This window comes from Callithrix jacchus, chromosome 6, assembly GCF_049354715.1.
Source record: "Callithrix jacchus isolate 240 chromosome 6, calJac240_pri, whole genome shotgun sequence".
In the NCBI taxonomy this organism is placed as follows: Eukaryota; Metazoa; Chordata; class Mammalia; order Primates; family Cebidae; genus Callithrix; species Callithrix jacchus.
The window spans coordinates 8,996,126-9,022,815 of NC_133507.1; the positions used below are offsets into that span (position 1 = coordinate 8,996,126).

At 45.5% G+C, this 26,690-nt stretch overlaps 1 protein-coding gene across 7 annotated transcripts in view; it reads right to left on the bottom strand.

The window, feature by feature from the left end:
- The window catches only part of LRRK1 (leucine rich repeat kinase 1), a 148,997-nt gene that overhangs the window by 80,673 nt on the left and 41,634 nt on the right, over positions 1-26,690 (bottom strand). For 5 of the 7 annotated variants that reach the window (XM_008998289.5, XM_054257195.2, XM_054257193.2 and 2 more), the window contains exons 3-6: positions 16,572-16,735; positions 8,756-8,927; positions 3,356-3,535; positions 2,780-2,928 (exon numbers count right to left, since the gene is read on the bottom strand). In XM_008998289.5, the coding sequence (XP_008996537.2) occupies positions 2,780-2,928; positions 3,356-3,535; positions 8,756-8,927; positions 16,572-16,735 (665 nt within the window). Of the gene's footprint in view, positions 1-2,779; positions 2,929-3,355; positions 3,536-8,755; positions 8,928-16,571; positions 16,736-16,887; positions 16,999-26,690 lie in introns of those variants that run through there. The other 2 variants (XM_054257194.2, XM_078329038.1) reach the window with 1 other exon arrangement.

Below are 26,690 nucleotides of genomic sequence, written 5' to 3' on the forward strand. Positions count from 1 at the left end.
TGAATACATGGAAATTACCTATATATATCAAGAACCTATTTACCAAGTGTCTAGAGCAAATGCTCATAATTGGTGACACCAAGACCTTCAAAATCAGGAACAAGATACATATAATTGCTAGAATCATGATTATTTAACTTTTGAAATTTCTAAAGATACATAATAAAACAAGTTATATAAATATTAGAAAAGAAGAGATCAACTTGTTTTGAATTTGCAGAATATGATCACATATCCAAAAGTCTCAGGGAATTCCAGTAAAAATTACTAGAGTGAAAAGAGAAGATGGGAAAAGAACTGGGTAAAACAGAAAAAACAGAACAACTGTTCTCCATACTGGTAACATCAGGTTGGAACAGAAATGGAAAGGAGTTATATAAATACATAGATAGTTCATTTAAATGGTAGCAGAAACAATAGAAAAAGTCACAGATAGACAAGACAGGTCCAGGACTTTTAGAAAGAAAAGAAAAAAAAATCTCATTAAAGAAAATAAAAGCTACACAAATAGAGTCACTGTGGGAAATGGGCAAAATAGAAGAACGAATGTCGATTAATAGTCCTGTCAAGATATCTTTGAAAAAAATGAAAACCAAATGAACGGAAAACTTGCATTAGCAGATTATAAGACTTAAATGTGGTGCCTATAATCAAAACAATATGACATTTGCCAGAAACAGATTAAAAGACCAGCGAACCAGTACTGAGAATCCCAAAATGCACACAGATACAGATACTGGGGAAGATGCTCATGGTGACGTTTACATTCAGATGAAAAGGAAGCTTTATTTTAAAACTGTGCTAGAGTAACTGGCTAGCTATCTGGAAGAGATAAAAGCTAGCCACCTCCACCCTCTGCCACTTCCCTCATTCAGTACACACGAATAAATGCCAGAAAGGCTGAAGCTTACAATGTAAAAACTAACTGAATGAAAACAATACAAGGAACTCCAGGAGAATACTGAAATAAAATCAGAGTGAAAGTGGCCTTCTTTTATACACAGATACCAGAAAGAAAAAGAAGAACATACTGAATTACGTATTCTTTTATCTTTGCTATCACAAGAGATAACAAAAAAAAAAAAAGAAAGAAAGAAAAGAAAAATAATGGACTGGGAAAAATACTGGCAATATTTATGATAAGCCAAGTCTTAAAAACCTCTAATATACCAAGAAAAAAAACAAAACCCTCCTAAGTGAGGAAAAAAAAGACAAACAATCCTTTAGAAAAACTAAACAATGAACAGTAACAGGCAGATCACTTAAGGAGAATGTGGATAGTTCATGGACATATGAAAAGATATTCAATATTATTCATAAAAACACAGAAATTAAAATAAGGAGATATTATTTTTGCCAGTCACGCTGATGAAACTTAATAGGCTCCAGGATGCCTATTGCTGGCTGAGGTGTGGGGACAGAGAATTCTATATTTTGTTGGTGAAAGTGTGAATCACCAGAGTTTTGGGGGGCAGTGTTTCCAAAGCAGTCCACTTTTGGGACTCTGCTCTATATAAGCAAACATGCCACAGCAAATCAGGCTACACTGCAAGACGAAAAAACATATTTCACGTGTTCACCTATAGAAGGGGAGCTATGTCAACTGTACGTATTTAAAGAATGTACCTGAAAGCATGAGCTGTAGCCACACTAACTGATCTGGAGGAAGTCCGTGACAGACGACGAAATTTAAAAAGCCAAGCTGAGGATAATATAAACAATGCAATACTGTTTCTGTTGTTAAAATGAGAAATTAAAACTAAACCTTGTAGAGGTTTATAAATGTTTGTTTGTTTGTTTGTTTTTGAGATGGAGTTTCGCTGTTTTCACCCAGACTGGAGTGCAATGGCGCGATCTCAGCTCACCACAACCTCCACCTTCTGGGTTCAAGCAATTCTCCTGCCTCAGCCTCCCGAGTAGCTGGGACTACAGGCGTGCACCACCATGCCCAGCTAATTTTTTGTATTTTTAGTAGAGACGGGGTTTCACCTCGTTGACCAGGATGGTCTCGATCTCTTGACCTCGTGATCCACCCACCTAGGCCTCCCAAAGTGCTGGGATTACAGGCGTGAGCCGCCGCGCCCGGCTATAAATGTTTTTATAGCATCGCATATGGAAGGATGTGAAAAGATTCCTACTTGGTTGTTAATTATTTACTTTGAGGGCAGAAGATTCATCATTTTTATTACCACTTTCAGTTATCACTTGTTATAACAATCGTATGTGAATTTAGTAATCTTAAAATTTAAAACACAAAAATTTTAAAAAGAAAATATGTTAAATATGACGTATTTAGCCAATTTTTGAAAAAAGCCAATAAACAAAAACTTTGGGAGGGGGATGAAGCCCGGATTTCAGATCCCAGCCTGCTGTAGTTTGAATGTCCCCTCAAAACTCATGATGAAATGCAATTGCTGTTGTGATGATGTTACGGGGTGGAACCATTAAGAGGTGGTTAGGCCAGGAAGGCCCCACCCTCATAAAGGGATTAGTGTTGTGACTGTGGGAGTGGGTCTGTCATTTTGAGGGCGAGTTGTTGTAAAAGTGAGTTCTTCCCTCCCTGGATCTGTTGGTCTCTTGCCCTCCACCTTCCACCAGGGGATGCAACTGCATGAAGGGCCTCACCAGATACCAGTACTACACCCTTCCTTGGACTTCTCAATCTGCAGAACTGTGAGCCAAATATATTTCTGTCTATTCTAACTTCCCCAGTCTGTGGTATTCCGTTTCAGCAGAACAAAAGGAAATAAGATGCACTCCACAGGCAGTGACTACTCACTGTTTTTCCCGGATAACTGCTGGGCAAGGCACTGGCTTCAATGAAATACTTTCTCAGCAGATGTTTGCTGGGGTCAGGACTGTCCAGTAAGATGTAGGAACAGAAATAGGCCCCATGCCGAAGCAGGAATATGGCAATGTCTTCATTCCCTAAAGGAACAAAACCAGAAAGCTAAGGGCATGCAGGTGCAGAGAGTGTCACAGTTGTTGGAAGGGCAGCCTCTGATATGTGGAATGGAAACTGAAAAGGTACTTGTGCTGGTTGTACTTCTCTATTTACTTCCCTTGATATGTCAAGTTCCTGTTAGTGGGAGAATTTCTGTGGGGCTTTGCCCTTTGGAGTGCCTCAAACAACAGTCCCACTAGCCACAGTCGGTCTCTGTCACTGAAATCCCCTTGCGGGGGCAAGTGACGGGGAAATGAGGAAGGGTGTGGAGATTTTGAAAAAGAAACACAGAACAGGAGTTGCAAAAGAGGTAATTTGAGAACTAAGAGTGAGAATAAAGGCACGGTCCCACATGTGGAGGCTGAGACAGTCTGCACGGTCAGGGCTGACTCAGGTAGTGGGGAGACCCACCTGACTTGATGGCCGCATAGAGGGGCAAGCGCACGATGACAGGGAACTCATTCTTCCTGATGGCGTAGCTCTCCGGGTCGGCCCCATGTGTCAGGACCAGGAGCTTCACAACTCCCAGGTGCCCTTGCTGGCAAGCCAAGGCCAGCATCCAGTTCAGTAGCCGTTGGGGACTGCAGGGACCTGGCAGGAGATGGCAGGACAAAGGGAAAGTGCCACTGAAGGGTGCTGCTTGCTCCCAGTCTGCTCTTCCCCTAGACATATGCACCATGGAATACTATACAGCCATGAAAAAAGAATGCAATCATGTCCTTTGCGGCAACATGGATGGAGCTGGAGGTCATTATCCTAAGTAAACTAACACAGGAACAGAAAACCAAATACTGCATGTTCTCACTTATAAGGGGGAGCTAAATATTGAGTGCACATGGACACAAAAACAGGCACTGGGGACTACTTGAGGGTGGAGGGAGGAAAAAGGGTGAAGATTTAAAAACTACCTATTGGGTACTATGCTGATTACCCAGGTGACAAAATCATCTGCATACTAAACCCTGGCAGCACGAAATTTACTCATGCAACAAATCTGCATATGTACCCCTGAACCTGAAAGTTAAAAAAAAAAAAGCAAAATCCAGCTGTCCTGTTTCCAGCTGAAAGTTGCTTCTGTTGAGTTGATAGTGTTTTCTGGAACAGCCCCCGTGAACTGCAGATGACATTTTCCATGTCATTCACCCACCTGCTTATCAGATAACGCCAAGTGATAAAATGTAGGATTTCAAATGCCATATCCAGTGTGATCTTAGCCAAATAAAAAATAGGTGTGTGGAAATAAGACTAGAAAGAATGACCCCAATGTTGTAGTATTATCTCTGGGTTCTCCCCCGCCCTCAGCCCTCCCCTAGGGTAACATTACATGCGGGAGTATAAACTTTGGAGATAGGCATTTTAGAGTTGAAATAGTTTAGCTATGTAATTTTGGACACATTTCTCAATCTCTCTCTGCCTCAGTTTACCTATTGATAAAATCGGAATAATGATACTTACCCTCCCAGGTTTAATGTGAGGACTACATAATGTATGTCAAGTGCTGGATCAATAAATCCTAACTCATTATGTTGTGTTATTATATTATGAGAGTACTAAGACTTCCCCACTTTTTAAATTATCTGTAACTTACATACATTACGTTCATGAATAATAATAATACAAGCTTTGGTGAAAGAAATAGATCTAAACTGTCTGGTCTAAGACTGAGAATTTCTCCCCAGTAGAACCGCCTACTTAATTTCAGGATGAAATAACACTTAGCACATTGAAATAATGGGGACAGTGTGGGCTGAAATGTTACAATATCTTCCAGTTCAAAATAGTGCGATATAGTTTGGGTCTATTTGCCAGGGAAAAATGACCTCATCTTCTGCATGGACACTTCCCAAATGCATCATAACACACTGTCTAATTTCCAGAGGCACAGAGTCCTTCGGGATCAAAGTGCTCCCAAGTGAGGAGAGAGTGACCCTCTCCCTCATGACAGGACATTGATCAGGAGCCCAGGGTCAGGACAGCGCTGTTATTCACCAAATAAAGCACCTCGCATAGGGCTGAGGCTGGAGCCGGTGCCAAGTAACTATCCCTTCTTCTCCCTCTACTGTTAACCGGAATTCATGATTTGGAGGTATGTTAGCAGAAAACAAGTGGCCCCTAATTCACTTACACAGGAATATCTAGGTAAGAGAAACACAGTAACCACGCTCGGAACTTCCGACGAGATGGGGATACGTCAGTCTTAGGAGGCGGGCATCGTAGTTTAGGACCATGACTTTAAGAGGAGGGAACCGAAGCTCAGAGAGGTTTGGAAATGGAGGAGACGGGTCAAAGCGGTGGGAAAAGCCAAAGGGAAAGGACATAAACCTTCTGAAAGGTGCGAAGGTTCTGCAGAGCCTCGGGAGAGAACAGCTGAAGACAGCTGTTCTATGACCCACAGGCAGAGGGCAGGAGTAGGTACAAGGGATTGTGGGGAGAGTTATCTCAAACAGGCTTGTTCACTTATGGTGACCAGGAACTGACCTTTGATCATCTGCGTGGGTGAGGTTATGGGAACATTATAAATGTTAATTACCTACAGGTTGCGTGGGCTCCAGGTTTTCAGCACTGTGCCTGCACCGAATAAGAGCAAGCAGCTCCAGCTTCTCCGGGCTGCAGTCTGGCCACTAGATCCAGGCAGTCATCGAGCTGCTCTTATACTGCATACCTGTGTCTGAGTATACATTTCATCCATCGGCCAGGGTCTGTGGGACGGACCCGGCAGGGGAACTTCCTAAAGGTCCCATAGTTGGTAAGTAACAAGGTCAAGACTTAAACCTTGCTTTGTCTAACATCAAAGGGTACCCTCTTAACCACACAAAACCCCTGCAGGTATTGTCTACAGCCTAAAGCCAAGGACAGAGGAGCCTCTCTTCCTCCCACCTCAGCTCCAGAAACCAGAAAGCACATAGCAGTGTGCCTCAAAGAATGCATCCCCTCAGCCTTTCATCCGTCTTCTCCTCAAACCCTCCTTGTTCTCTGTCTGCTTCTTGTTTTTGTTTTTTGAGACAGGGTCTCCTTCTGTCTCAGGCCAGGGTGCAGTCATGTGATCACACCTGACTGCAGCCTGGGGCTCCTGGGCTCAAACCATCCTCCCATTTCAACCTGCTAAGTAGCCGGGACTATAGGCATGTGCCACCATGCCTGGTTAATTTTTTAAATGTTTTGTAGAGAAGGAGGTCTCACTATGTTACCCAGGCTGGTCTTGAACTCCTGACCTCAAGTGCTCCTCTTGCCTTGGCCTCCCAAAGTGTTGGGATTACAGGCATGAGCCACCATGTCCGACATGCCTCTTGTTCGTCTTCTTGCCTTAACTTACTCCTGACCATGGCTGACTTCCCTTCCGGCTTGGGAACCCCTTTGCAGGAAGTGCAGGGGTGAGTACACACAGTTTTGCCCATCTCTGCACTCTCTGCAAAGCCCACCACAATGGTCTAAAATCCTTTAGTCCTCAGCAGCTCTGCTCAGAGTGGAGCTAAAGATAAGATGCTCCTGGGAGCAGCTGAAAACCGTGATGAGGTCCAGCCACACTTCCTGCTCTGCAAAAGCAGGCAACCCAAGTCCTTCCCTCATGTGTCTGCCAAGAAAACTCCTATTTACTCTGCAAAGCCCAGGCCAGATATCAGCCTCCCTTGAGAGACCCCATCCTGCATCCAAACAAGCCTGCCTCCAGTGTGTGCTTCCGGACCTCTGCATAAAAGTACTTCGACCTCAGCACAATTACATTGCACAGCGTTGTTCCTCTCTGCCTCAATTTCCCCTGCTTGGCCAGGAGCTACTAAAGGGCTGGGAAAATCTTTTTTTTAAATTCTGTGTCTCTCAAGTTCTACAAAGTGCTCAGCACTCAGCAGTGTTCAATAAATATTAGCTAAAATTAGGTGACTGAGTCAGCTGGCGTAGACTCTTCCGGGTTAGAACAGAGCTATTCTTGGGGCTCTCTGAAAAGAGGGCAATCAGCTTTTGGCTCCTCAGGGGCGCCCAGGCTCCTCTCTGCCCTCCTATGTCTTGTCTTAGTCTACTTCTCATGGGCCCTAAAACTGTCCTGATTTCTGCCCAGAACCTCATTCTCCCTTCAGACACAGGAGGGGATCACCAGCTTGGAGCCAACCCCGAGCACAGATCTATCAAAGCACATAGCTGGAAACCCTGGAACAGGACTGCTATAGAAGGGCTGGGGCCCAATGCAAAATAAAAAGAATGGGGCCTCTTGTTTAAAAATCATGAACAATTTTAAGATAGTGAGTACAGAGTATTAAACCCAGCATGAGCCCTTCTAGGTGCAGGCCCCTGAGCAACTGCATCTTCTCCCACCCAAGAGGTGGGCCCTGGCTGCCAAGCAAAGTCCTAACTCCCAAAGACCCCTGCTGAGTGTGCCTCAATGTATGGCTGTAGCGATGCCCACCTAGACTGGTGCAATGTTTCTGAGCCAAGTTCACCACAGGAAATTACAGGAAACCAGGACATCTTGAGTTTACCAGAGGGAAAAAAAAGTTTCTACAAAAGCAACATAGTGTGGTACACCAATACAATGGCATAGTACTCAGCCATTAAAAAAATGAGCTATGAAGTCACAAAAAGGCATGGGGAAATCTTAAATGCATATCACTACAGGAAAGAAGTGAGTTTGAGGCCGGGCGCGGTGGCTCACGCCTGTAATCCCAGCACTTTGGGAGGCTGAGGCAGGTGGATCACAAGGTCCAGAGATCGAGACCATCCTGGTCAACATGGTGAAACCCTGTCTTTACTAAAAATACAAAAAATCAGCTGGAAATGGTGGCGCATGCCTGTAATCCCAGCTACTCAGGAGGCTGAGGCAGGAGAATTGCCTGAATCCAGGAGACAGAGGTTACAGTGAGCCCAGATAGCGCCATTGCACTCCAGCCTGGGTAACAAGAGTGAAAATCCACCCCCCTCCCCCACCCAAATAAGAGAAGTGAGTTTGAAATGGGTGCATACTGTGGGACTCCAATGAGAGCGATGTTCTGGAAAAGGCAAAGACAGTAAAAAAGATGCATAGTTGCCAGGGGCCGGGGTGGGAGTTGGGGATGAGGCCAGGGGAGGGGTGGACCACAGAGAATTTTTAGGGCAGTGAAACTGTTCTATGTTCTATGTAATACGGTAATGATGGACACATGCCATTATCCATTTGTCAAAACCTATAGGATGTACAACAGCAAGAATGAATTGCAAAGTAAGTGACGGACTAGTAAGAAGCTATCAATATGAATTGATCCATTGTAGCAACTGTACCACACTAATGCAAAACGGAGTTATAGGGAAAACCGTGTGGGGGGGCGCACGGTGGAACTCAGCTCTCTGAACTGTGGTTTCCTCATCTTAAAACCATGGTCCTGAAACAGTACCTGCCTCCTGAGACTGACGCATCCCGATCTCAACAGAAGTCACAGCATGATTACTGTTTCTCTTACCTGGATCTTCTTGTGTAAGTGCAGCAGGGATCACCTGTTTTCTGTTAACACATCTTCAAATCATTAATTCCAGAACTCTGTACATTCCAGTCAATTTTTCCATAAACATAAAACTTCTCTAAAAACCCCAAAGTCTATTATTTTTTAAAAAGCAATGTTAATTACATTCTTTGTGAAATATGACATGTGAGACTTTCCCTCGTGAGTTCACGGGAGTGAGAGGTGGGGTGTGGCTGGCAGGCAAGATTTACTTTGTTTGGATGTCAGTGGCCTGCCGTGGATTTCTTGATCTCATTATTGGTGAAAGCACGAAGAAATAAACATTTTGGGGTGAAGCCTAAGAAGAGGGTGCCCTGAGATATGGTTAAGAACTCGCCTTGTGATTTACCTGGTAAGGACTCAAGCAATTCCTGCACAACTGCGGTGTGCCCACAATACGCTGCCACCACGGCTGGGTTGTCATCCGTGGGTTCGGTCGGCAGCTCCACCAGTCTCTCGGTGAGCAGATGGCGGACCATCTCCAGATCCCCATAGGCCGCCGGGACGCTCAGAAGCTGGCTCTGGTTAAAACACAACAGGGCTCCAGTGAGAATGCTTCACCAGGTCCCAGGGCAGGACTGGCATTGCATTGCCCAGAATGGCAGCACCTGCCAAGTGTGGCTGTGCAGCACTTGAAGTGTGGTTTCTCGAAGTGAGAGGGGGAGAATGTAAAATCACACGTGGATTCAAAGACCAAGCACAGAAAGGGTAGGCAGGCTCATCAATAATTTTATGTTGGTTACATGATAGAACAATGATTTTAATATATTCATGTTAAATATTAACATTTTATTTGTTTCTGTTTGCTCTCCTGCCTTTTTTTTTTTGAGGTGGGGTCTCTCTCTGCTACCCAGGCTAGAGCGCAGTGGTGCAATCTCAGCTCACCGCAGCCTTGACCTCCCAGGCTCAAGTGATCCCCGTGCCTTAGCCTCCTGAGTAGCTGTAGCTGGGACTGCAGGCACACGCCACCACGCTAGCTAATGTTATTGTTTTCTTTGTAGCGACCAGATCTTGCTATGTTGCCAGGGCTCAAGTGATCCTCCCACCAGAGTAACTGTGATTATAGGTATGAGCTTGTTTACTACTTTAATGTGGCTACCAGAAATATGATATGATGCATGTGGCTCGCATTCTCTGCTCTCGACTACCTGCTTCATGAGGATGGGGAGGGTGTACATATCCCCTTCTAGCATAGAGTCAGAGCTCAGTAACCACTTGGTACACTTGAGTCAGCCCTGGGAAGAGGGAAGGCAACCAGGCCCTCAGAGGAACCATCCTGTAAGTTATTCCTAAATGGAATGTGACAGACCAGGGGACTTCACAGATCTGAATCCAGGGACAAAGATCTTCCAGCAGCATGCAGAGGGACTCTTGAGTTGGTGGCCCAGAGGAAGGAAAGGATATGGTGGAAACTGGACCCAAGCCTGACTTCCTGTTCACTGCAGTCCTTCTGGTATGTAAAGGTTCTATGAGGCGGGCCATGTATTAATACGTGGACAGGATGTGAGGTTCAGAGAGGTTTCAGAGCCTGTCCAGGACCACATAGCTAGTAATTGGCTTTCACGGACCTGTGTAAAAGTGGCCTTGACTTATCAGGAGCTCTCTAGGTCTGAGAAAAAGATACTCAGATGGCTGCTGGATTGGCATGTCAAGTGTTTGACTGCATTTTTGAAATGTCAAATCCTTTGGAACCTGGCTGCCTCCTATGGGCTTGAACATCAGTGGGTTCAAGCAGGTAGATGGGGAACCCCCGTTGGAATGGGATGGCCAGTGCCCCCATCAGCACTTACTGATGATCTACTGTGTGTGAGAGGTGGGACTGGGCACTGACGATGCCAGGGGCCATTTCTGGCCCCCACAGATTTACAATTAAGTTTGAGGTGGGAATATGAATAGACAGCCCCCAGTGAGCACATTTTCGTTGCTGAATAGTTTATAACACAAGTGTGTTTGGAAATCATTTTCAGTGAGTTGGGCAGGAATGGGTAAATGGAGCCCCCAGGAAAGGGAATGGATATTTATCAAAGCTCTTACCACATGCCAGATGCTGGACTGAGTACTCTATTTACATGGCCACATTCAATCCTCCTAACAGTCTGTACTGTGTTAAGGATGAGGAAATAAAAGCTTGCCCATGGTTAGGGAGTTTATCGTCGGCAGAACTACTCAGTGTTTGAACTTGGCTGTGCCTAGCTCCAAAGCCCAAGAGTGTCTGTTCCATCCAAGACTTTCTGGAAACAAGGGACTTTGAGGAAGGCTCGGGTTCTGTAAGGAGAGTGAATGGGCTGGTGGTGGGAGGTATGTCTGACAGGTGAGGGCAGGAACGGTCTGAGGGGCTGGGATCAGGTGAGGGACAGTAGACGCATATATTCAATATGACCAGAAAAGAAAACCCCACTCACCTGCCACTCTGCCCAGGGCAGGGCGCAGTGGCCCTATCATTCCAGGAAAGCATTTGCATTATGGAGAAAAGCCGCAGCGATTGATTAAATGCTTCACTGCACACACCTAACAGCTGTCTAGACTCGGTCAGTTAGAGGCTTAAAAGCCCCATCCTTTAGAGGTGGTAAGTGATGTCATAGGAGCCAGCCCAAGGCCAAGAGGGACCCAGACGGTGGGAAAGGTCAAAGCTGGCTTTTTAGCTGGAGGATCCATAGTGTGTATTTTTAAAAATTCTAACAGCATAGAGAAGTATAAAACAAGCAGCAGGCTTCCCTCTATGCCTTTATCTCCCAATCGCCCTCTGCAAAGGATCCCTTCCAGAACATGCTTATTCATAACGCGCATAGGAAATCTCATATCAAACCAAATGCTTTTTTCACTTAATTCATCGTGCCCTTTTAATCAGCCCTATGACACACCTGCAGAAAAGTGCAAATATTTTAAGTGCTCAGTTTCATGAAAGGCATTTGAACACATCCATGTCACCGATCTCATTCCAAAGACCAGGACACTGTCTGTGCCCAGAAACGCCCTTTCTTCCTTCTGGTCACTGCCCTCTGGCGAGGAGCCACTCTCCTGAATTCTAACATCATAGATTAATTATTGCCAGTTTTTAAGTGCTGTAAAAGTGGAATTATACTTTACTTATTATTATTTTTTTTTTGAGATGGAGTTTCGCTCTTGTTACCCAGGCTGGAGTGCAATGGCGCCATCTCGGCTCACCGCAACCTCCACCTCCTGGGTTCAGGCAATTCTCCTGCCTCAGCCTCCTGAGTAGCTGGGACTACAGGCACGCGCCACCATGCCCAGCTAATTTTTGTATTTTTAGTAGAGACGGGGTTTCACCATGTTGACCTGGATGGTCTCCATCGCTTGACCTGGTGATCCACCCCCGTCAGCCTCCCAAAGTGCTGGGATTACAGGCGTGAGCCACCGCGCCCGGCTCATTCGACTTCTTGAATCTGAACATTTAAGTCTTCTGCCAGTTAGAGTTTTCAGCCATTGTTTGAGTTTTCCTTCAGTCCTGCCTTCTGTCTACTCTCCTGGGGTTCTGACGACATGAATGTCACATCTTTTGTTAAATCCTCACATGCCCATGAGGCTCCGCTCTTTTTTTCTTTCTTTGTCTGTTTGCTTTTGTTTTGGCTTTTGTTCCAGAGTGAATAGTTTCTACTGCTCTGTTTTCCTCCCTGATTGTTTTCCCCATCCTCTCCTCTCCATTCTACAGTTGAGCCCGTTCAATGTGGTTTTTTTTTTTCTTTCATTTCAGGTATTGTACTTTTAAGTTCTAAAATTTTGATTTGGCTCTCCTCATGTCTTTTATTTCTTTGCTGAGACTATTTTTCCATTTGTTTCAAGTGTATTCCTTATTGCTCACTGAAACATTTTTATGACGACTGCCTTATAATCCTTGTGACATAGTTCTAGCACCGGAGTCATCCTGGTGTTGGCGTCTCTTGGTTGTCTTGTCTCAGCGAGTTTGCTATCTTTCCGGTTCTTGGTAATTATGAGTCATTTTTTATCATGGGCTGGACATTTGGGGCATTATGTTTTGAGACTCTGGATCTTACTTAAATCCTGTGTTTTGGCAGGCCTTCTCTGACGCCACTCTGGCAGGTAAACAGGGGTGTCTCTTCAATGCTGCCTGGTGGTACGGAAATCTGGGGCCTGTACTTAGAATCGGTTGACTCCCAGTAAGCAGGGGCTCCTTGTTATAGCTGGGCAGTGTTGGGACTTCAGGTTCTCTTCTAGGCCTGCTTCAATTCCACCCAAGATGGACGAGGAACTCATGTCTCATAACTGCCAGGCTGGATGGAGACAGAAGTCCAGGCTCCCCACATGTTGTCCACTGATGGTGAGCAGGGGCTGTTGTCACCACCTGGTGGGGATCAGCACCCCAGCTCCCCACAGCATTCTCTGACACCCTGGGGTGGGATGATTGAGGTGCCTGTTACAGCCTGAGAAAGGTAGAAGTCTCAGCTTTGTACCTGGCCTTCGCTGGTGAGGGGTGGGGCCGGGCTGCAGGTGTATTTCTGCGGTGTTTGGCTGAAGAGGGTTGGTGACTGACTGTAAGTTTCCTTTCTGGCTTTGCTGTGGCTTACCTGGTGCTTTCGTTAGAGAGAGCAGACTTTCCTTGGATTTTTTTTTTCTTATCTGTGCCAGTTTGTGTTTCTGGATTGCCAACTTCTTCATACACTGGAGTTCTTTTGAAAACAGTGGCTAGAGATTATTTTGTGCTTTTGGAGTGCTGTGTGGTATTCTAGGACCTGGACAGACTGAGATTTCCGCAGGAGTCTTCTCCCGTGGATGGAACAGTTAGACGGTTTGCAAGGTTGTGCTATTGTAAACACAACTTCAGTGACCAGCCTTACACATAAAACTTGGCAACTTTTTTTACAAGTACATCTGTAGGGGTAAGTTCCTAGCAGCAGTTTTGCTGTGTCAAAGATGATGAAATTTAAAAACTGGACAAGCATTTTCAGATTGCCTTCCAAAGAGGCCGCATACATGTATATTCCTAGCAGCATTGAATAAAGGTGTGTAAGTTTCCAAAGCTTTCCTTCTGATTTTTATCAAACTTTAAGGGGCCAATCTGACAAGCTTAAAAACGCTGTTTCCTTTTTGTTTTACTTGCCCTTCTATAAGCATTAACAATAACTTTACATATGTGTACCATTAATCTGAATTTCTTTCAGGTGTGTGTGCATCTATTTGCCTATTCATAGTCTTAGTCATTTTCATTCCAGCTACTGCTCCCATCCACTATTGGTATTGAGGTTGTGTTAGCCTCATCAAAGGAACGGGGGAGTGCACACTCTTTTTCTATTTTCTGATTATATTATTTGGCGGAACACACTGGTGAAGCCACATAGACCTAGAATTTGTTTTGTCAGAAGGCTTTATATGATTGAATTATTTCCTTCATGGTTGAAAGACTATTCATGCTTTCTGTCTCTTTTTAAAGTTAAATTTTTCTCATTTGTTCATCTAAATTTTCAAGTGTGTTAACATAAACTTGTTCATAATACATTCTCTTATCTTTTCAATGCTTGTGTAAACTGTAGTGAAGTTCTCCTTTATATTCCTGATTTATCTATTTCTTTTTTACCTTTTACTCTCACCAGAGATTTTCCATTTTATTAATCTCTTCAAAGCACCAATTTTTGATGTGGTAGTCATTTCTACTTCTTTCTGCTTTGCTTTCTATTTCAGAACTTAAATTTTTTTTTTTTTTTGAGATGGAGTTTCACTCTTGTTACCCAGGCTGGAGTGCAATGGCACGATCTCGGCTCACCGCAACCTCTGCCTCCTGGGTTCAGGCAATTCTCCTGCCTCAGCCTCCCGAGTAGCTGGGATTACAGGCACGCGCCACCGTGCCCAGCTAATTTTTGTATTTTTAGTAGAGACAGGGTTTCACCATGTTGACCAGGATGGTCTCGATCTCTTGACTTCATGATCCACCTGCCTTGGCCTCCCAAAGTGCTGGGATTACAGGCATGAGCCACCGCGCCCGGCCCAAATTTCTTTTTTTTTTTTTTACAACTCTTTGCCTTCTATTTTCTTTACCCTCATCTTGCTGTTTCTCCCCGTGTCCTGTTGTCCTTTTGAAAATTATGGTATTATTTCACATTGACTTACCTGAGCTCTTTGTCAGTGAAGGGTATTAGCCACATACCTTCTCCGTTTGCATCAATCCTTGACTCTTATTTATGGTGTTTTTTTGGAACTACAGTTTTACATTTTTATGAAAACACAGATGTATCCATCCTTTTCCTCACTGTCTTCTCAAAGTCCCATCGGCTGGGGTTCCATCAGTCCTGTATTCAGGGAACAGGTGGCCTTCTAGGAACCTTCTCGATTTTGAGTTAGCACTGTTCATGATGCCACAGAGAAGAGACCCACACCCAGGACTCTGTTTTCCTTTATTCAAATATTGGCCAGAGTGCCGTTTCCCAAATTGTCACCCCACTCCCTTTAACAGCTTTTCTGCCCTCAGGATGAACCCTCACACCACTGGGCTCTCGGGTCCCTCCATGATTGTCTTCCCCCATTAGAGTCTCCGGCTGCTGCTACATCCGTGAATCTGCCCAGCTCTGAAATGAGCTATCTCTGGCTGCTTGGCCACTTGGCAGGGATGCCAGGCTGTGTTTGATGCACAGCTCCCCCCTGCTGGAGGCCACTGGCGTCCACCCAAGGAACCCACAGCTCTACCTGCTTGTGTGCACAGCACAGCATTCCCTGTGCAGAAGGATGCTCCTTTGCCATATCCACCATGAATTCCTAATCGGAGGGATCTCAAATGCCTTCCTTTTGCTTAACAATTCCCAAGCATGCTGTCCTGCCCCTCCCTGCAATCTCTTACACGTCTGAGGACAGGTTGGAGTTTTAGGAATGGAATGAATTCTAGCTATCAGTTAAATGGAGACATGTTAAACCTATCCTAATCCAAGCAAACATCCTTAAGGTATTTCCATGATAAAAGCCAATAAGAATCCCCACAAGGGCAAGGAATGTGGCAATGGCCCACTCCAATTGTTGCTGGGAGGCTTCTGTAGAAGCTTTTTGGAAAACAGCTTGACATGTGTTCCAAAACTTTAAAAGTCCTCACACTTCACATTCTCAATTCCTGCAGATCTGTGCTAGGAAAATAACCTCACAATAAGAAAAGAACTAAGCGGGCCGGGCGCGGTGGCTCAAGCCTGTAATCCCAGCACTTTGGGAGGCCGAGGCGGGTGGATCACGAGGTCAAGAGATGGAGACCATTCTGGTCAACATGGTGAAACCCCGTCTCTACTAAAAATACAAAAAATTAGCTGGGCATGGTGGCGCGTGCCTGTAATCCCAGCTACTCAGGAGGCTGAGGCAGGAGAATTGCCTGAACCCAGGAGGCGGAGGTTGCGGTGAGCCGAGATCACGCCATTGCACTCTCCAGCCTGGGTAACAGGAGCGAAACTCTGCCTCAAAAAAAAAAAAAAAAAAAAAAAAAGCAAGAAAGAAAAGAATTAAGCAAAAGCATTCAATAGCACATTATTTACCTTAGTAGGAAATGATAAGCAATCCAGATATCCAACCAAAATGAATAGCCAGGTAAATGCAGTCCCTCTAAACAGAATGTCATGCAGCCACTAAAGGAGGCACCTTTAAGGAATGTTTAATCATCTGGAAAATTCTTAAGTAATATTATAAAAGTACAAGCAGCAGCTGCAGGATCATAGATGCAATCTGGCTGCATCTATGTTAGAAACAACAGCAGCGATGCATGCTCACAGCGGCAGGCTGGAAGAAAACATGGTAAAATGGTTAAGTGGGTTTTGGGGTATATTAGGAATCTGGTAACTTTTTTGTCCATTTTTCCTACTTTTGTATATTTTCTAAGTTTTATTTTTCCAGCACGTGCTACTTTTTATAATGACGAAAAGGGTAAAAGCATGCCGTAGGTTAAGCCTTTGGGTGGCATTTTGTTCTTTACATTTAAGTGACCCCACCACTGTCCCTTAAAGGCCTCCCATGAAAAGGTGGCAGGGGCCTGCTTAGGTGATGTAAAACTGGAGTCGCCTGGAAAGGAAAGGCGCTCACAAGTTTATATGCAAAAGGAAGTATTTTCCAGAACACAATAAAAATGCTCGTTACAGCTATGACAACAACGAGAAAATCATCTGAGCGGTCACCTTCCTCCAGACCAGGACTGCACTGTTGGCGGCAGGGACAGGCGCGCCTCCTACCTTTTCCTGCTGGGATGTGCACTGGTCGCAGGCCTCTCTGAGCAGGTCCTGGGCGCCGCCGCGGTCTCCCCGCCTGTATGCTGCACGAATGGCTTCAGTGCTGGGGCACTGCGCTGTAGGGTCACCGCCTGGCGTGGACGGTTTGCTGCCCATGTCCCCGGCACCTGCGTGGGAGGAAGCACACACGGGGCGTCACCGTCACTGCCGGAGTGCTCTTGGGAATCATGGTAGAACACAGCAGAGGGACGCGCGGTCTACAGCCCCATCGCGGGGACTGCAGGAAGAGAAAGGGATGGCCGAGCAATGCCCCCCGCACCAAGCGCCTGCCGCCTGCGCGCATCAGAGCCTTCCCGGGGCTGGTGCGAAGGGGGCTGTCTGCAAAGGTGTCGGACTGCGAGGGTGGCTCAGAGGCTCCTGCAGCGAGACTGCCGGCCGCCTGGAGCCCTTCCAGGTCACAGGGACAGCTGCCTGCGTGTGGGGGAGCTGCCAGGCCGACTTCGCCTACTGCAGCGGAGGAGCTGGGGCTTTGGCGAGAGCGCTGGAGGTCCCAGCCGAACTGCTCTGCTGGCTGCTGTGCCCACAGGGGACAGGGTATCTAGTGACGGGAGAAAGACAGGCCAACTCCTGGGGGTGTGGCGATCTAGTCGCCTTCCCTCCCTGCCTAGAAAACCCCACGAAGGGCGTGGGATTTAGAACCGGCAGCCCTCACTCCAGACCTGCCCTGGCACAAACGCGCTGCGTAACCACTCGGGACAATTCCCGGAAACACCGGTCTCAGGTCGCGCTGCTTCACCGGAGCACTGGGCTGCTCCAGGTCATCTGAACACCTGGTGCCACTTGGGAGGAGAGGCTAGCCTTGCAGGACGCCACGATGCAGCAGCTGGTTCATTGAATAAACGCGCGATTCATTTACTGAGTGGCGTGATAGGCCGAGCAGGCACCGGGTGCAGAAGAAGCCAAGGCAAAGGAAGGCAGCCTCTCGCCCTCCCTGAGAGGCCAAGATGGGTAGATCAATTGAGCCAAAGAGTTTGAGATCAGCCTGGGAAACAGGTAGACCTCGTCTCTATAAAAAATGTTAAAAATTAGCCAGGCATGGTGGTGCACACCTGTAGTTCCAGCTACTCAGGAGGCTGAGAGGTGGGAGAATGGCTTGAGCCCAGGAGGGGAAGGCTGAAGTAAGCTATGACTGCACCATTGCACTCCAGTGGCCTGAGTGACTGAGCAAGAGCCTGTCTCAAAAAAAAACGAGAGAGAGAGAGAGAGAGAAAGAAAAAAAGAAAGAGAGAAAGAAGGCAGGTAGGAAGGAAAGAAGAGGGCAAAGATTTGAACAACAAAAAAATAATCAAAAAGCTCAATGTTTTAGTCATCAGGGAAACGCAAATTAAAATCACAATGAGACACCACTATGCTCTCACCAGAATGGCTAAAATTGTAAAACCAACATGACTTGGTGAGGAACTGGAGCAACCGAAATGTTCATACCTTGTTGGTTAAAGTGGAAATGGTCCAACCACTTGGAAACAGGTCTGGTGGATTCTCATAACACTAAACATATACCTACCCTGTGACCCAGCAATTCCATTCTTCACTACCCAAGAGAAGTATGTCCAAAAGTGTATCCAGGAACGCTCACAGCAGCCTTATTCATGCTATTTCCAAACTGTAAACAGCCCAGGTGTCCATCCACAGGAAAATGAATAAGCAAACGGTGGTACAACAACTACTCAACGGAAAGGAAGGACGGATCAATCTACGAAAAGACGGACAGCAATCTAAAAAAAAATGATGCTGAGTGAAAGAAACCTTGCACAAAAATGATTCCATTTATATGCTGTTCTAAGCTACAGTGAAAAAAAAATCAGAAGAGTGAATCGTGGGCAGAGGGTAGACACTGAGGTTTACCGGGGCTGGGGTGTAAGGACCTGAGTTGGATGGCTCTATATCTCACTGGAGTTTCCATTACACAGTTGCTGTATTTGTCAAAACTTATCAAGCAGTCCATATAATATATGTATATTTTACTTTTTATATATTTTTTATCCAAAAAACTACAAACAATATTGAACTGTAGTACATACTATGCATGCTACAGTATTTAAGAGTGAAGTGTATAGATGTTTGCAATATGCTTTGAAATGCATTAAAGATGAGTGGATAGGTGGATAGAAAGGTAAGAGAGAAATTTTGGATGGGTGCTATCTGACTGGTAGGTATATGAAGATACATGCCTCAATTCTTTCATCTTTAGTGTATGTTTGAAATTTTTCATAACAAGATGTTGGGCAAAAAGGTGAGTCCTAATGTCTATACTCTAAATGCACGGCTTGCCATATGACACACAGTATAATCTCATGCCACCAAAGCTGAAAAATCCTGCTCTGTAGAAAGGCAAAGGCAAGCTGCTTATGGAGCAAAGACCCTAATACCAGTCCAGGGTCTTTACAACCCACGCTAAGCCATGACTTGCTCCCTTTCAGAGACAACCATTCTGAAAATCCAAGGAAATGGATGACCATCCACACCGTCTGTATCATTCCTGAGATGCCAACACAGAATTGCTGTGTCTGCGTGGAGACTACTGTGTCTTGGCTGTATGCTTCTGAAGAGACAAATCAGGAAAAGGCTTGGCGTGCAAGTGGTTGTATGTGTGAGTAAGGCAGCTTCGCTTCCCAACACGCATTAACAGTCACCATTAGTCATTTATAGACAGAGCCCCTGAGACATCCGAGAGCAGACCAGAGGGAGAAAGGCCATTAGCAGAGCTCAGAAGGGGCAGATTCAACTGCAGTCATACCTCAGATGGGGGCACTTAATTATGTCATTGCTCTTCTTTCAGAATTAAGCAGATACCCACTTAACCAGTAAAACAGATGTGCAGGCATGTGTACATGTGAATGCACAAGCAGGTAGGAACTAGCTTCTTCTGTCCGTGTTGGGAACACACATGCAAACAGCGAAACCTTTAAGCCCACGTGAAGGAACTTTGTGAAGGTGGAACTTAAGATGTACGCAGGATATAAGGTGCCCAGGAGATTATAAAAGTGATTTAACTTGACTTTTAAATCATGCCTTGTGTGTGGAGTAGATGATGTAATAAGAATCTAGAACCTGCTCAGTATTCTTTACATTATAAAAATGTTGTGCTCACTGCAAACTCTGCCTCCTGGGTTCAAGCGATTCTCCTGCCTCAGCCTATCCAAGTACGTACCTGGGACTACAGGCACTCACCACCACACCCAGCTAATTTTTGTATGTTTAGTAGAGACGGGGTTTCACCATGTTGGCCAGGATGGTCTCGATCTCTTGACCTTGTGATCCACCCACCTTGGCCTCCCAAAGTGCTGGGATTACAGGTGTGAGCCACTGCACCCGACCACTAGTTTGGTTTTTAAAGGCAGTCATTAGAAGCAGGAAGTGATAAGGGAAGATGAGATTATAAATGCAGTGAATAGCTCAGGTTATGGAATCAGCACATGCGGAGCCATTCAAGATGACAAGAAACATTTACAATAAGCTCTGAGCTAGTAACTGAACACGTTTCTGGTTGCTGATAAGTGTCAGTCTTCACTGTACACTGGTATTTCAGTGTGCTGGCCATGGATGGTACATTAGAGTTCCTATGTAAAGAAGTGTTTGGTTAGAAAAAACATAAAATATTTAAAAACCTATAGGACCTGAACACCATTTAGTTCTTGATAATTGCTTTCAATTTAATTTTCTCTTTTTAAAGAAATACCCTCAGTGACACTGTGTGTTTCACAGTCAGCCATTTCAAGAAGAAATTATTTCAGCTGCCAGTAACTCAATCTTTGAACATCACTCCACAATGAATGTTTCAGAAAAAACAAGGTATTCTAACTACAGAAAAACTATCAGAAACTATTTTTCTTTTTCAGTATTCTGAAAGAGTAATAAAACAGAATTCCATGAATGTGGCAGAGTAATGCTGGCTGTGCAAAGTGTGTCCCTGAGCAGGCAGCTCACTATTCTGCAGGCACGGCTCCAAAGCGACCACCGTCATCTGTCCATCTTGGTTCTGTCTGTCCTTAGGTTCCAAGGACACAGTCTTGTCTTTGGTTGCAGAACAATAATTAACTCATCTGTTCCATCCCAATAATTGGAATAAAACTCTCTCTCTCCCTGTTTTCCCTACAAATCCAGGACAATAGAGAAAATGAAAGAAAAATGGCTTTAATTCTGTAAGTTCTAATATGTTGGCCTCGTGTGTGCGTGTGTGTGTGTGTGTGTGTGTGTGTGTGTGTGATTTCTCTCCTCCTCACCAAGGAAAACATTTAAGATAAAAGGCAAGTGCTGTTTGTCGATTCGAAGGTTGACATCCTCTGTAAATCTCAGAAAAGACACCGCTGTTTTATTGCACATCCATGACACTTTTAAAATTGCATTTGCCTCCATCAATAGAGCAGCAAAAAGTAAAAAGCGATCTACCAGCCCACAGCCCACTGCACAACAAACAAAAGTAAACTTGAAGATGCTACTGACCTGGTCATACCGGTTTAACGACCTTCCTGCACCACTGAGTCCTCATGTGGCCAAAGCACCAGGGAAAAGGGGCAGGCCCTCCTGGGAGGTGACACCCTCCTGGCACTTTGGGGGCTCGCCTTCCGTTGGCCTAGCTTTGCCAGCCTTCCTCTGGAAGGATGCTTCTTTCTTTGCCAGATATCCCTCTAGTGTTTTAGCCTCAGCAGCCGTTTTCATCTCTGGGTCACATTACAGAGAAATCCAACCCTTGATTTCTTCAGGAAAGATGTGGCGGTTGTGGGTGTGCAGAGGAGGGAGGTCACTCAGCCCCGGGGCGATCCTCGGTGGTAATTCCTCTCCAGATGGTGGGTGCTCAGGGCCATCCCACCCATCACCCAGGCCCTCCACCCACATCAGACAGGAAAGCAGAGGACAGGGCCAGGCTCCTCTGTGGGCTCTCGCTAACAGCTCTGGCTCAGAGGCCAGAGTTTCTCATTGTAGAAAGGCTTCACTGCACAGATTACTCTTTTGTGGCTATCCTCACCAGATCACTAGGAATTTTTGTTAACAAAGGGAGATGGGTGGTTATACATACAGACAGGCCGGTCCCACAGGGGAAAATTACGTGGAAAAGTGCTATTAGCTTTAGAAATAAAAATGTCATTAATCACAAGATGCCATGTTAGTTCCACCTGACACAGTAAAACATTGAAAGGTTTCTAACATTCCTTGCTGGCCTGAGCATGGGAAAATGGGTGCATTCTCTGGTCCACTTGCCATCGTGGGAGGTCTGCCAACCGGAAGGTCATTTCAGAAAGCAAGAGGACAGTACTTACTACGTTACAAAAGTGGGAGGTTGGCCCATTCACCCATGGTTTTCTCTTCTAGGCATTTTCCTGCAGAAATGACATTGGGGACACTAAAAGACCCCTCCTGAGCGGGGACTTCTGCAGGGGTCTCTGTCATAGTCGAGGTGACAGCAGCTCTTCAGACAAGCAGCCTGGGCCAAGAACGAGGGGGTGGAGTCGAGCAGAGCAGTGCCCAGGGGCCAGCACAGGCCTGGGGACTGGACGCATGTCACGTAACTGAACGTTCACTAGAGCACTAGGTAGGAGGTGACTCTGCTGCCATTTTACAGAGGAACAAGGCCAAGCCAGTGACATGAATTCACAGAACAATAGTGCTGGCAATGAACAGCTGGAGTGGAAGCCATGAGTCCTGACCCTGGGCCCACAGAGTCCTCGCTACTCGGGTTTCTAAGTTAGTACCTGCTGCTGCTTCAGAATGAGTGGCTGGTAGCCGGGCGCGGTGGCTCACGCCTATAATCCCAGCACTTTGGGAGGCTGAGGCGGATGGATCACAAGGTCAAGAGATCGAGACCATCCTGGTCAACATGGTGAAACCCCGTCTCTACTAAAAATACAAAAATTGGCACGGTGGCACGCGCCTGTAGTCCCAGCTACTCAGGAGGCTGAGGCAGGAGAATTGCCTGAACCCAGGAGGCGGAGGTTGTGGTGAGCCGAGATCGCGCCATTGCACTCCAGCCTGGGTAACAAGAGCGAAACTCCGTCTAAAAAACAAAAACAAACAGAATGAGCAGCTGGGAGGCAACCACTGGAACCAACGACAATGAAGACTAAGAAGTGAGGAAAAATACTCATCAGATATCAGCTAAAAGTAGAATATAGGACCCAGGCTGCAACACATCACAGGAAACCAGAGCACAGATGGACACCACTTAAACACGTGCGCAATGAAAGGATGGATTCTAGGTGCTCAGATTACTTGTAATTAAAATGCTTTGAAAAAAGCTTCCTCATGAGTCTGTGAGTATAGATAATACATGCAGTCTATGATTTTTGTTTGTAAAACCTGAACCTGACTCTCTTTTCGCCTCCCTCTCCCCATCTATGTTTAGAAAGAAGACCTGAAGGGCACACATAAATGACAGTGACCGTCCCCTTCAGTAGATGAAATGACTGGAATTTTATTTATTTAATTTATGAGAAAAGGTCTAACTCTGTCACCCAGGCTGGAGTGCAATGGCACCGTCTTGGCTCACTTCAACCTCTGCCTCCCAGGTTCAAGCAGTTCTCATGCCTCAGCCTCCCAAGTAACTGGAATTACAGGCCCTGCCACCATGCCCAGCTGATTTTTATATTTTTAGTAGAGACAAGGTTTCATCACATTGGTCAGGCTAGTCTCGAACTCCTGACCTCATGTGATCTGCCTGCCTTGGCCTCCCAAGGTGCTGGGATCACAGGAGTGAGCCACCACTCCCAGCCTGGAGTTTTTAAAATAATTCTGTTTTTTTGGTGTTTTTCAATCTCTCTCTCTCTCTCTTTTTTTTTTTTTTTTTGCACTGAACTTGTATTGCTGTTGAAATTAAGAAAAAAAATATTAAAAGATGAATTATGGGTTGGGCACAGTGGCTCACACCTGTAATCCCAGCACTTTGGGAGGCTGAGGCAGGCAAATTAGGAGGTCAGGAGATCAAGCCCATCCTGGCCAACATGGTGAAACCCTGTCTTTGCTGAAAATACAAAAATTAGCTGGGCGTGGTGGTGCGCACCTGTAACCCCAGTTACTCAGGAGGCTGAGGCAGGAGAATTGCTTGAACAGGGAGTTGGAGCTTTCAGTGGGCTGAGATCACACCACTGCACTTCAGCCTGGGTGACAGAATGAGACTCTGTCTCCGGAAAAAAGGAAAAAAAAGAAGTAGCATGTCCAGCAAAATGTTAACTATGCGATAAAATAAAATGGTTTATAACAACATTTCATGTACTGGTCATTGGTGCCATTTATTGAGTCCTGCCGGATGTTGTAGAAAATGTCCTGTGTGCATTTGACCTCCCCCTAACACCAATAGAAGGCTGGGAACCTTCTTATCACCACTCATCACAAGGTGACCAGTGCCCTGGGTGGTTAGAGAAACTGCCCCCACCCAGCTTCCAACAGCAGAGCTGAGGTTTGGACCCCCAGCACCTGCCATCAAAGCTCACCCCCTGCTTCCTAGGTTGTGTGTTCCCAACCCCTATGGTTTTAATGTCCCCTCCAAAATTCATGTTGAAACTTAACCCCCATTGTAACGGTATTAGGAGTAGGGGTCCTGGGGACATAATCAAGATTAGATAAGGTCATCAGGGTGGGGACCCTGTAACGAGACTGGCAGCTTTATAAGAAGAAGAGGAGCCGGGCATGGTGGCTCACACCTGTAATCCCAGCACTTTGGGAGACCAAGGCGGGTGGATCACGAGGTCAAGAGATCGAGACGATCCTGGTCAACATGGTGAAACCCCGTCTCTACTAAAAATACAAAAAATTAGCTCTGCATGGTGGCACGTGCCTGTAATCCCAGCTACTCAGGAGGCTGAGGCAGGAGAATTGCCTGAACCCAGGAGGCAGAGGTTGCGGTGAGCCAGGATCGCGCCATTGCACTCCAGCCTGGGTAACAAGAGCAAAACTCCATCTCAAAAAAAAAAAAAAAAGAAAAGGAACCTGAGTCAGCACATAGCCCCCTCGCCAAGTGACGCCCAGTGCCAAGCTCTGTAGAGAGTTCCCACCAGCAAGAAGCCCTCACGAGATACAGCCCCTCCACCATGGACTTCCCAGCTTCCAGAACGGTAAGAAACAAATTCATTTTACTTATAAATTACCCAGTCTCTGGTACCCAGTTATAGCAACAAAAAACGTGAGACTCTCATTCAGCACCTAACATGCATGGCGAAAATGTGCGAACTACCAGCTGAGATGACCCATCTCAGTCGATGGAAAAAACAGAGAGGAAATGGAAACCATCCCTCTGTGAATTTTCTGCTGCAGAAGGAGAGAAACACAGAAATACAGAGCTACGAAGATGAATTCTTTCCTAGATTTTGTTCCTCTTCCAAAAATTTGTTTATTTATTGCTCACTCATTTTACAAATATTTAGTACTTCCTGTGTGCTGAGCTAAACCCTGGGATGCAGCTTGCGGAGACACACAGGAAGAGCTCAAGTGTGCTGCTAAGGATTTCCAGAGTTTACTTTTAAACATCTATAACAGAAACCACGCCCTTTACCCCAGATGGGATGCTTGAGGGACTTGGGAGAGCCAACAGACAAAAACTGACCTGGTAAAGAAAGAAGAACCATCTTCTGGAAAATTAAAAATCACAGAAAGAGGACAGCTCATTTCTTTAATACTCAGGGATACTACTGAAAATGGTACAATTTGAAGATAAAATACACACATACAAATCGAGTCAGTCCTACTCCGATTTTGGGGAAGATGATTGTGATTATAAATACTGGAGGATCAGGACACCCTTTGACGGTGTCATGTTGCTTCCAGGAAACTGATTCCAAAAGAATAATTCTACACATTTAAAAAGTACTATGGAAAAGAAAAAGCAACATGCCATATAGATGCTGACTGCAGCACTGCTCCATACAGCAAAGAATAGTGATTCTGACAATTATAACATGCGCGGACACTGGAACTGTACAAACAGGAAAACTGACAAAAAGGAAGCCCCTAAAATGATAACATTCGTTTTTCTTATGCAGTGGAATTTAGATGAACTTGTCAAAACCCTTTCTCAATTTTCCAGTCATTTCTCCATTATGGCTATAACAAGAACATTGTTATATTTAAAAACACACCCGTACTTTTCAGGTTAACAAAGTACATTTTCTAACTGAATTTATTTTCCTCCTAACAAAGGTGGATGCAAGGAAAGGAAGAAAGTGTCTCAATCTGGAAGGAACATTTAGGATGAGGCACCGACAACTTGCCAATCACGTCATCTGCTGAGAACTGTGTTAAAACATAGAGTTGCAGACAGAACTGTACTCTGTAAGTCAGAAGGCTTGGTTTCAAGTCTCAGCTATGCTCTTTGACATAGCATGGTGTTTTGCAAGTATTTAAGATGTCTGAATATTATCATCTTGTAAAAGAAAAGTTTATATAAAAGATATTGCACAATGCATACACATAAAAAAAGATATACACAAAGAGAGGTGGCAAGCACACCAGAGGGGGTGACTTCCAGGAGGCCTGGCCCCTTCCTCCCTACTCCAGGTGCCTGTGAGGCAGCCAGACTGCACTCCCATTTCCTCTATGGACCCAGGATCCCTTAGCTTTTGTTCCTGTGTTTCTCTTATCTGGAAGGAGCCCTTACACCTTCTATGCATCTCAAAATTCCCCTCTTCCTTCCAGCGCAGTGCAGGGGTGCACCCAAGAAAGGACTTGCAGAATTTCCCACTGGGTTGCCTTCTCCTTTCTCTGCCTGCATGTGGTCTGACCTGGGCCCCGGACTGGTTTCAGCTTACTCACTGCCATGGGTGCCTACCTAGTCTGTGTACTGAAAGCCTCTCCACTTCAGTTTGTCCACCACCCAGAGCTTTCTGCATATTAGTAAGGAGTCTATAATTTTGCCTATCTACAGGTATGGCATGGCCACAGGGGCACAGGATTCTCCCAGTAAGAGGAGGACAGTGATGCCTTCAGGCACTTCTAGATTGTTCTTTCCCAGAAGGATTTTTTTTTTTTTTTTTTTTTGGCCACTCAGCTCCATATCCCCCTCGAACCCTGCCCTAAAATCTAAAATTGTGGTCTCTTCAGCACCATTGTAGGGTTCATGTCAGGTCAAAATGTATA